Source organism: Pseudopodoces humilis, chromosome 1, assembly GCF_049639895.1.
Source record: "Pseudopodoces humilis isolate 2021_Gansu_Grassland_sample_001 chromosome 1, ASM4963989v1, whole genome shotgun sequence".
Classification (NCBI taxonomy): Eukaryota; Metazoa; Chordata; class Aves; order Passeriformes; family Paridae; genus Pseudopodoces; species Pseudopodoces humilis.
In genome coordinates, this window is record NC_142200.1 from 107,686,915 (window position 1) to 107,698,675 (window position 11,761).

The window sequence follows — 11,761 nt, forward strand, 5'->3', positions numbered from 1 at the left end:
TTCCTAGGTATTTCCAGCCCAACAACAAAAAGAATTCTGAGCTAATTCATGCCTGGACCTTTGCAGAACCTAAAAAAAATACACCTCTTTGATGGCAGAAGGAAATGCAGAACATATCAGAAAAATGACATCAAGAGAAGTGTTTATACATGCATAAGAGGTCTTCATGTCCAAAATCAAAGTATTTAAATATGCTCACATGGGCAAAAATGTGTGGAGAGAGTGAGGACAGAGGCTAGCTGCTGGTTTTCTAAGAACTTTTGGTCTGAGCAAATGAAACTGTGCCACCTATGGCCCAAATTCAGTGAATAGAAAAAATTCAGCTCAAAAGTAGAGGTCAAGTTAAATTTTTAAAAATAAAAGTCAGTGGATGCTTTGCCAGTATCAGCACCACAAGACACAATCCTGAGAATAGGGTCTATCGAATGCTATTAAATCCAGGGCAATTTCTCTTGGTAAGTGTATGCGAAATAACTGAGAAAAAACCCATCCCTTTGCTCCCAGCAATCACTTTGTCAGACCACTAAACCACTAGAGAAAGCACCAACCCTTTTGTTTCTGGTTTTGCCATGGCTGTTGTTTCTATCCAACAGCTGTGTTGCTCAGCAGTCAGAGCTGGTGGCCTGTCCTGGGGTGTCATAGGCAATTTGCATTTTCCTAGTGCCCATCAAAACACCACCAGTTGCAGCAGGGTCTCAAAAAGCTTCCAGATGAGGACTTGGGAGAAACCACTGAAAGGGAACTGAAATGAATGCAGTAGGAACTCTTGTGGGCAGGAAATGCCTCTTAGGGGAATATAAGACAGGCATCAATTTTAAAAGACTCATTGCAGAAATATAACAACTAACTCATTAACTTGGAAGATCCTTACTTTGTTGTCTCTTTATACTCAGTTGTTTAAGCTAAGCTTTCCTTTAAAGCTCTCCTAAGGTCTTCCTCCTGAAAACATACCACAATGTGAATATTATTAGTCTGAAATCAAATTGAGACAGCCAAGAAAATACTAGAAACTAATAGGAGACTAAAGATCACCTCCTGTGATTTAGGTGAATGTTGGCCTTGATGATTTGTGGTTTTATTCCTGTAATCTCTACAGCAAACAAATTACAATTTTCCCTCTTCAGAGGGTACTGCCCTGAAGTTAGAATGTTACTTTTATCAAACAAAAAAAAGTAATTTAATTATTAGAGGGACACAATAATGTCCCTTTCTGGGTGGCCAGGTCACATCCCATGACCAGAACACTGATACTTTGAATTTACCACCAGAGGCTCAGCTGAGTATCAATCTGAACCACTTGAAGCAGCAGCCAAGACTCGGAAATAGCACTGGTGCTTTTGCACAGTGTAAACATAAGGCAGCAGATGCTGCCACGTTCAGGCTTGGCTTCAGGTGGCAGCAACTTGAAGGGCTCTGCCTTGCTCTGCATGGAAGCAGGGTGCAAACACCGCCTTCCCTCAAACTCTCCAGATCTGATTTTAATCTTCCATAGGGTTACCAAAGGATGATCTAGTTGTAGGCTGATTTAAATCAGTACTGGAACTGACTTCTATTACCAGGACAACTGAAACAATTTGATGACCCCAAGAGATGTCCCTCCCCTCAGTATCCTCAAACACAACTTAGCACAAATGGCAGCGATGAGTGATGACTCCAGGTCCAGCTAGTTTCAAACAGAACAAAGTTCACAATATTTTTAATGAAGTAAGGCCATTACTAGACAATCAGAAAGTTTCTCCATGTCACTGCAGCAATCTTTCTGAAAAGAAAGGCATTTAAGCACAGAAAATACTCTGCTCAATATTGCATGTAAGCAATTCATACTGAATTCTCACTCACATAGTTTATTTTAACTAATGTATGGATTAATTTATGGGTTACTATTTACTAAAGGAACCTGGACAGTGTTTTTGTTCTGTACCTTGAAATTCATCTCCAGATGTGCACTCTCGGTTGCAGGTGTAGGTCACAGACACAGTGTCAGAAAGTGACAAGTATCAATTTGCAGGGCCATCTTTCTCTGGAGTTACCGAGTACAGGTGTGCTCACACCGATGTCTGCTCACTGGGGTGTAGCCAGGAGCCATCCCTTCACAGAAATTTCTCTGGCAGAGAGCAGCTAAAGGCTGCTTCCTCTATGACAGGGGCTGCTCCTCAATAAAGCTTTCCAGCAGGATCCTTGGGAATAGACAATTTTAACCCTTCTTACCCCCAAATTATTGTCCAATTACACATCAGTGCATTTATGTAATTTGCTGACTTTACCTAAAAGGGCAACCTTCCATTTGTGGGAGAACCATTTAAACAGCTCTAGTACAACCCCTTCCCTGGGGTCAGCAATCCTGTGATAGCCAGGGCTTGTCTGAGAGTACTGCGGGAACAGAGCTGTGTCCATGCCTGATGGTGAGAGGGATCACAAACACTGCTGACAGCTAAATCCTCTCAGTGAGGAGCAGGACCATTCCACTTGGAACCACATCTGCTGAATTCAGCTACTCAGAAGCCAGAGAGCTGAGCCTGGATCATGTGTTGTGTGGGTTTTCTGATTTGGGGATTTTAATTTATTTTTTTTTGTCATAATCACAGCAAAGATGGGTTGTAAATAAAATAAAGAGAAAAATAAAAATAACCCCATTTATTGTATACACAAGTCCTTTTAATCAGGCCCCAAATTCATTTCAGAAATGTGCTGTCACATTTCACAGATGCAAGATATTCTGAAAGAGCTGAAACCAAACTTGAGCACATTTCTGATTTTATCCTAAAATACCATACATTCTGTTTATTCAAGAAATCAGATGATCCTTTTCTACCCAAAGTTTTGCACCTCAAGCCAATAGAAGCCAATCATCTTGTTTTAGAGCCACAACATTGTAGGACAAGTCAAAGTATTTTTAAGTTGGTTAATACAGATTATGTTAGAAATTTAAGGGAGTAAATATAAAATCAAAGCTGATTTTACAAGAGGATCACACACATTTCTATTAGATTGCTACTTTTATCTTCCACAAAAAAAAAAAAAAAAATTCCTCCTTAACAGCATAAAATTCCATTTGTTTTAGAAAAGCATACATAAAATAACACTGGCACACTTTATTTTAAAAGACTTTTTTTGTCTCAGCTCTGTAGCAATACTCCAATACACGTTGTTCATTAAGAGATCAATGACAGGCATGTAGCAAACTTAAAAAAGGCAAGCCAAGTACAAATCCTCTTTTGAGATTATTTTTGTATTTTTAATCTAAATGGGAAACAGTAGGCATGAAACATCTATACAGCAAACATGAAATGGCTATGCCATTTTTCCCTTAATGATCTCAAGAGCTTTTAATCTGGCAACTGGAAAACAACCTTCGTGTTGCCATGCCCAGGGGACAGATTCCTGATTGAGTATGGATGTAGAAAGTCATAGGTACTTAAATACACACAACCCTCTAAGCCCACTTCCAACTCCCCAGTGTCAGCAGCACATTAGTTAAAGGAATGCTCAGTAATACTGATCAACACTGAACAGATACAAGGGACAGTAACTCCTACAGTGTCTTAGGGTGAGCTGTAAAGAACACCTCCCTCCTGCTTTAACAGCCTAAATATCAATCTTGTATACATATTTACAGAGTGTGAGGAACTATTCAGCCACTTAAAGATGTAACACATAGATTCTGTACACGAGAGCCTAGCAGAAGGATTAAGGAATTAATTTCTGACTGGAACTCAAGGTACATCTGGCCTATACTGCAAAATTAGAGTACTACAGCCTGTAAGAGCGCAGCACATCAGATAAAATTAAAAAGCCTACAAACAGGGTATGGCATTACAGGAGAGGATATCTGATTACTGCCTGACTGTAAATAACACATGCATCTTCAGGGCAACTGAAGATGTACCAACTATAAGCAGGATGGCAGTATAGGAAAAAATGAGGTGTTCTGTCTAATTGTATTTCAAATATTTGAAACTTAAGTTCAATGACTTTGTATTTTAGAGTTTTATAACGGCTTTGGATGTACATAGAGCCTTAAATGCCAAACTTTCAAGGATATCTAACTAAGATTTTTAAAGATACAGAGAGAGAGAGAAACAATGATGTTACGGAGGTCTTCAGTCCAGGGATCTAAGTTAATGGAAACAAACTTCAGATATAAACTTATTTCCTAAGACTATTTACTAGTTCCCTCCTCCCCCTCCAAAGAAGCTCTCCAAAACAAAATGTTATTAATTTTGGCTGTGCAAAAAATGGAGTTCAGGAATAAAGGTTCAAGCAAAGCCACTGAAGCAATGATTAGCATGCACACACAGCCCAGGCATTCCTTTTCAGAGGTTACTCCACTTGAGAATTATCTGGCCATAATCGTGCTCCTCATGCTCATCTCTGAGACACAGAGTCAGATTTAGCAGACCATAGGTGACAGTCAAGGGCCTGATAGCTCAGACAGTAAGAAGTAGGCATCTTACAGACTTAAATTATTAAATTTCATATTCTACAAACAAGAGCTGCCAGCAGCATTTGGGAAGCGAGGGTTGCATTGCTCCTAGCTGCTTTAAGCAGATGTAGACTCAGAACAGACAATTTAGTGAATTTATTTATGCAACACCTTACTCCAAGGTATCAGCTCAGAGTCAGCTAGAACAGTCCAATAAAACTATGCACAAGGCTGTGAATTCAAAACAAGTTTCTGCATCCAATAACACCTTGAGATTAAGCCTAAGTATCACTAAGAAGGAAATCTTGATTGGTAGGTATGAAGGACACAGACTTCACAACAGTCCAACAAAAAACCACCATTTTTTTGCAGTCTGAGCCTGGCCAGCCTCAAGTCCTACTAGTGGACTTCAAAAGAGTTTCTACTATAAGCTCCTTTTTTCTGCCTTGACAATTATGGGCCACATCCTTCAACATTTTTTACCTTATTTTGGAATAGATAAAAAGATTGAAACCTGCCTTCATTCTGAAAACAGATTTCTGTGGCAGCACTTTAAACAGTTATTTTCCAAAGCCTTCATTTTCAGCATTTTTAAAACATAGATATGTATTCCAAGGAAGTTTAGCTTTGACAAAGAAGTTTCAGAATAAGATGACAAAACATGATATTCTTGAAGCCTTTCATCTACAACATACAAAAAGATTTGGGCTTGTAACAAAGCTAATTACAATCTTAGAAACACTGTTTTAGTTTAAAACACTCATGGACAAAAATTTCTGCTTTCCTTCTAGAAAGAAAAGAATTTCCTTCTAGAAACTTCAAATGTGTTACGTCTTACTCCATCTCCCTATACTTTTGCCTTTCAAAGGTCAAAACACAAGCATCTTCACCCAAGCCACCCATGAATTGCGAGGTTCTTCTTATTATAAAGGATTTTTAAATGAGGAGGAAGAAAACCAAATATTTTTCTTACTTATTCCAAGCAGAATGACTATGGAGAAATGACTCAAGCTTAGGTAGTAAAAGTTAATGGGATGCCATATGAAATGAAGACTGACTCAGTAACATGAGACCTGCTAGTCATTAATCTTCAATTCAAAGCCCACTAGAAGAACTTGTATAATACCAGCAAAATAGAAGGTACTGCTTGCTTTTCCTCTTGGGCAGGAGAACAAGCTTTAAATAAGAACATCAGTTTTTCTGGCATGTGATAAAAAGATAACCACTAATTTCTATGTACCCCCAAAAGACTGATTACTTTAGTAGTTAAGAATCAGGACTAGGTAAACTTGCAGTAGAATGCCTTTATTCTGCTCATCTGCAAGACTTGCATAAGATTTATTTTTGGATTTCCATTTGGTATGTGGGTATTTTGAGCTTTGCATGAGGCATTTCCTCCTCCTGAACGAATTGCACCTTAACTGTATACAATCTTCTGGAGCATCCTTTCTCTGGAACAGATAAGATCTGTAACATCAGGCAGAATTTGTGGAGATTGAGTGACTGGAATTTTACAAGTGGAATTGTCTAGACCAGGCGGAGAAAGGAATCGTCATATAATGCTCCCCTAATTGTTGCTAGTGCCTTAAGGGTTCATTTCTGAACTCAAAAATCTAAAAAAAAAGAAAAAAAACCCAGTTCAAATAAGTTAAATTTGAAACATTTCTGTTTAGAAAGGCAAATATGAATAGGAAATGAAGTATAAACATGTGATATTAAATAATAAGTTTTGCATAATTCTTTACTACTTTAGGTAGTAAACAATTATTTTATCAATTTAATAATTTTCCTTTTCTGGCTAAGTTATTACTAAGTCTTAGAAGTAAAGAAATATCTCTTTCTTTCTTTCCAGAGAATACATGATATGACATGAAGTTTTTTAAACATTTCCCACTATTGTAATGGTTTTGCAACTCAGCATGTTCTGAATTGTTTCAGAAAAAAATTCCATGTCCACCTCAAAAGGAAGACAACATCTGCTTGTTTCACCAAGTGAATTAATTTCATTCTTCATGAGACATATCCTACAAGCAGAACAAGAAATGCCTACAGCTAACTAAAGCTAGCTGAAAGGCATGGTGGAACAAACCTAATGTAACCTCCAGTAATGCTGAAATAATTGCCTTCTAGAAGAACCAGCTTTTTGTAGCAACACCTAAACTCTATTACAAAACCCTCCATGTCAACCATCAGTCCTAGGAAGACTTTTCATAACAGGGAAGAGGTTAGTGTAGGTCCTGCTCCCTTCCCTGCTCCTGCAGCTAGCACTACCAGCTCAGTCAAGCATTCTGCTTGCCATGGCACAGTCATGGCAGAAGCCAACACATTCCCTTTTCCCTGTACTCAGTGACAGAGGAGATACAACACCTCATCCACTTCCTTTAAATGTTTTGGGACTTTTGCCCAAATGTTTTGCTTTGAGGAGCTCAGCTTGTTTTACCCCTACTTTGCTTCACATTAATTCCTCATAATCACTGCAATAAATTTTAGAGAAGATCCAGTTACTTACACAGCAAACAACTGATGTCTTATTATGCTGCTACTAAGGTACACCTACAGTACAGGCTTTTAAAACACTAGTCTTACAGCTACAGGGTAAGGTCACATCAAGCTAATCTACTGATTAATCAGCTAGTACTTAATCATGTCAATTTTCCAATTTCTTCAATCAGCAGTGAGTTAACACTTGCCACAAAACAGTTTAGCCATTCCTCAGCAAGGCTACAGTGCTAGTTTAAAACTTAAGCTAAAGCATTTCAAATATCCCAGAAATTATATGAATAAACTTTTATTTTTAAGCAACAACACACACTATTTGAATAAAACTCACACATTTAACTCAGGTGGAGAGTACTAAACTGAACAATCATCGCTAATACATTTCCATTGGAAATGTGTTAAAGTTCTCAAGGGTCTTCATTACCATCTTACTGAAGTTTTCTTATGTGTTTCTAGCCTATACACCACCTGTTTCATGCAGTCATGCAAATCAAATTGTAAATGTTCAGGTAGCAGGGAAGTCCATTCACTGCAAAGACGCATTCTTCACTGAAGAGCCAGGATAGGTAAGACCAATACTGCAGGATTCTTCACAAGAGTACAGGTTAGAAACCATGAACTTTCAGTTGTTCTTCCTTGACAATGCCAATCTAAAGGAGAGAAACAATGCATTTTAGTAAAGCTTACATATTTAGGCTCTTACAGCGAAATCAAGTTACCCTAATCTCACACTCTGATTAAAGAAATTGCTATACAATGTATACACTCAATGAAACATTTTTTTAGTTTACAGAATGTTTCTGGGCCAAGCGGAAGAACTGACTAAACAAAAAGAAAATCTTATCAGACATCCGTTATTCTTTGACGGTGTAACAACTCTGCATCATCATTTGCATCAGAGTAAGCCTCTTTCCTCTACAGTGTTTTCAGTCTCACGATTATGGTTTGCATTGAACACTTGATTTTACAAGCACAGAGCTCAAGTTGCACTGTCAGAGAACAAGAGGCGTGTTGTAACCGTGCAAAGGCATTTTACAGTGCTTTGATTCTTACCAGAGGCTTACTCTCATTCTGCAAGTATCATTTTACTTTCTGGCTGAAAATACAAAAGAACTACAGTGGCCATCTTTAGCTGGTTAATTAGCATCAGTACCACCTGTCACCCTAGTGCTTCCAGAGAGGTTTAGATATTTATCTGCAGTCCCTCACCTCCAAGAGGAATTGGCAAATGTTTTTCCTCTGGTCACCTTGCAGCTGGATAACTTCGCCGTATTCAGGATGTTCAATCACAGTACCATTACAAGCGAATTTCTAAGAGAGAAACATCCATATTATAAGACATCTGACGTAAGTCGTGATTTTGCTTAGTCAGTCTTCTCAGAAGAACTTTGTCTCAGAAGCTGCTTACTATTTTGATACCAAGCCAGGCAAAGGTTAAATCAATTTTACTGGCTCTGAGAGGAAATGGAATATATCTGCTGATACAAACATACACAAACTAAACTGCTGATTTGGCAGTGACAGGATTAGCTACTGTGCAGAAGGAAATGGTCAACAATTATTGCAATAATGAAAAACAAAGTCATAAGATATGGCCTCTCAACTTCACACTATTTAAAAATAATTATTGTTATCTTGGCAAAACTAAAGGCCTCTATTTTCAGCAACAACCCAGCTGTAACAGAGGCAGGAATAAAAACCAGCTCTACTTTAAACTGATTTCATTTTTCACATCAAGAATGCCATGTATCTGTGAAAATTTAAAGAAACACTCAAAATATATTTTATTTGCTTCTTTTTAAGATAGAAACGTCTAACCTTTTAGCAAAATCAGTGTCACTGGACACTGATAAGTGTTTTCAGAAAGGGAAAGGACTTGAATATGAAAGTGGTGTGCACTGGAGAGAATGAAGCGACATAAAGATTTTGTTACTTGGTATTAAAAGCTATCTTACTCCTTTATATATAATCATTATAAAATCAAATCAGCAACTTTACCTTTTTGAAAGCTTTCACAAGTTTCTTCTTGTCATAATCATCTGCAATGCCCTGAACAGTTGTTAGTGTCTTTCTTCCGTTTCGTTGCTGGATCCTTATATGAATGTAATCCTCAGTCCCCGCCGGGAGTAAGTCGTCACCCTTTGTTGCATCAGCAAAGGGGTCTGCAGGAGGAAAAAGATTCATGTAATTCCCACAAAAGAAAACACCCAAGCTCAAAACTAAGAAGAAAGATTCTCACTTCTCAAAAAAATTATTATTATATTCAGAGTATTATCTTGATGTTTAATCACTGTTTAAAAACACAATGTTAAAACCAAAGTGCTTTTTCTACAGCTGTATAAAGTGATATTACACTACATGCTTAGGACAGCCCTCTCAACTACCGCGCACCATTTCTGCCATGCCTTCCTAGGTATGAATGATTTTCTGCTACAGTATCAGTTTACATCATTGTTTCTTGCAAACTGTTAATCCTGAACCTGAAAACATGTTTCTGGGAGAACATCAAACGTACGTAAGTTTTAGACAACTGCATACATTAAAGTGAAACAAAACAACTGTATCTCTTTTCAGATCAACTGATAATAACAGAGGAACAGAAAAGCTCTAGAACAGACACCTCCTTACAGGTACAGAGCAGAAGTTTTAGACTGTGGCAACTACTACACTTCCAGCATGTTAAGGCATGGATGTAACGCTCGGCTATTAACAGAAATAAAAGAGAAATACACTCTAACAGATGTCAGAGGCTGCCTGTAAACCAGAACTCCTCCAGTCAGCAGCTTTAGTCAAGAAATGTAACAAAATTAATTTAGGCTTAGACCAAAGAAAGGTCAGTTCTCAAATTCTTCCAAGCTTAGCATTTATCTAGCACAGATAGAAAAGAAAAGCCTTTAGAAAGAAGGGGGCTTCTGTGTTAACACTTCTTATACTCTGTACTTCACAAAAACATGCTTAATACTCAAGAAAATTTACAGCTCTACAAATCTCCAGTAGCTCCAAATAAACCTTGAAGCATTAAGTACTTTATTACTTTTTAAAAATAATCATAAGTAATTTTCGGTACTAATCAGAACAATATTTAAGAGCCTATGTAGGTTCAACACCCATGCAAGCTACAATTTCCCAAACTTCTGTTCAAAACTCTGATCTAAAAACACTGGTCAAGTTTTGCTATCCACTAGAAAGAAATGCCCCAAATGAGTAAAACTTCAGCAGAAACACAAAAAAGTAATTCAGCTGCAGTCTGACAGATCCTTGTGGAAACAAGAGCATTAAAGGCACGGAAAGCATAATGAGGATTCAAGCACCACAGGAAACAAATACGGCATTGGGAATCTTGACCAACTCAACTTCTGCTACAGAATTTGTAAAACCCTGCTAAATTTGACTGTCTCCCACAGCTTGTGGCTCAAACAATAATAGAAAATCTTAGTCAAAGAAAAAGTGGAAGAAGAAGAGGACTTGGGCATAAGGATCACTTGGCAGAATTTAGGGCTCTAGGCTGGAAATAAGATAGCACTGTAGATGTCAACACTGGACCCCTTCAAACCAATCCTCTGGGTGGCACCTTCCTTAAGCACAGGGTGAGCTCCCAAATCATGACTGAACGTAACCTTCTCACATGGCTTATATGTGCAGAAGATCAGAGTCAACACTGCGACCAAAAGCCTGAGACTATTGTATAAAGTTCTAACTTGCTCACTTCTGCTGCTTATAGATAAGGCAAGAGGAGAACACTGGCCCAGCACGGTTAAACTTCCCTGCTGATAGGGGAGAGATGATCTGCCAACTGCGTAGCTCACTCTACAGAAACAATAACCTTTGAAGGGCTTGTATAGCGTTTTGGGACATGGCTGAGGATAAGATGCTGCAGCAAACCAACCGTAACTGATGAAATTATTTCCTCAGCAGAGGATACGAGCCCTTGATCCGGGGTGTCAGAGCTGAGAACATGGCAGCACCTCCTACGGGAGCAGCGAAGGGCTGAGCCTCCCTCCCGAGGTCTCCTCGCCGCACACACACCGAGCACGCCCCGAGGCCGGCGACGCGGGAGGACAAGGACGAGCCGCCGGCGCTGCCTCACGGAGCACCGCAGCGACGGCGACACCGCTCAATGTCACCGCGGGGCCGGGGGGCCCGCGGCCCTCAGGAAGGCGGAGGCAGGACGGCGGAGCCGGGGGCGATGGGTGGGTTTGCCGAGGGGGTGGCTGCGGGGTGCCGGCGACTCTTACCGAAGGATTGGAGGTTCTGGATCGAGGACATGCGACTCTGCGGCGAGAGGCTGGAGCTGCGGGGAAGCGAGTCCGCTCGGGTCACGTCTCCGGCTCCGCAGTGCCACGCGGGGGCGGGGAGCGGGAGGGAGCGAGGGGAGGGGTAACAAAAGCAGAGGGACGCGGGGAGCGAACCCGAGACGTAGAGCGAGAGCGAAAGGAAGGAAAAAGGAGAGGAGGAAGCGCAAAGGGAAATAAAACGTGGAGGGAGGGAGGGACCCCCGCCCCTTGGCCGCACCGCCCCACGGCACCGCCAACGGGCGCCGCCCGCCGCGCTCCGCACAAAATGGCGTCCCGCGCGTGAGGGCCCCTCAGCAGCCCGGTGCACAGAATCACGGAATCGGTTAGTTTGGAAAAGACCTCTGAGGTGCTCGAGTCCAACCCCTGACCGAGCATCAGCATGTCAACCAGACCGTGTCACTGAGTGCCACGTCCAGACGGGGACCCCAACACCGCCTTGTGTAGCCCATTCCAATGTGTAATCACAGTTTCTGTAAAGAAATTCCTCCTGATGTCCAGCTTGAACCTCCCCTGCTGCAGGCTGAGGCTACATCCTCTTGTCCTG

The 11,761-nt window shown here is 40.3% G+C and overlaps 1 protein-coding gene across 2 annotated transcripts; it reads right to left on the reverse strand.

Annotated features, from left to right (window-relative positions):
• Nucleotides 1-1,744: 1,744 nt before the first annotated feature.
• On the reverse strand, nucleotides 1,745-11,323 carry EIF1B (eukaryotic translation initiation factor 1B). 2 transcript variants are annotated; one of them, XR_001331210.2, is made up of 5 exons: nucleotides 11,158-11,323; nucleotides 8,921-9,084; nucleotides 8,132-8,233; nucleotides 7,391-7,572; nucleotides 1,746-6,036 (listed from the first exon to the last, which is right to left on the reverse strand). XR_001331210.2 is itself a non-coding variant. In XM_005519031.3 (4 exons), exons 1-4 carry the CDS (start codon nucleotides 11,186-11,188, stop codon nucleotides 7,528-7,530), a joined length of 342 nt encoding a protein of 113 aa, XP_005519088.1. In that variant the 5' UTR covers nucleotides 11,189-11,323; the 3' UTR covers nucleotides 1,745-7,527. The 2 variants fall into 2 exon arrangements, 1 of the variants encoding a protein (XP_005519088.1); XM_005519031.3 differs by having other exon boundaries at nucleotides 1,745-7,572.
• Between the last annotated feature and the right edge of the window lie 438 nt (nucleotides 11,324-11,761).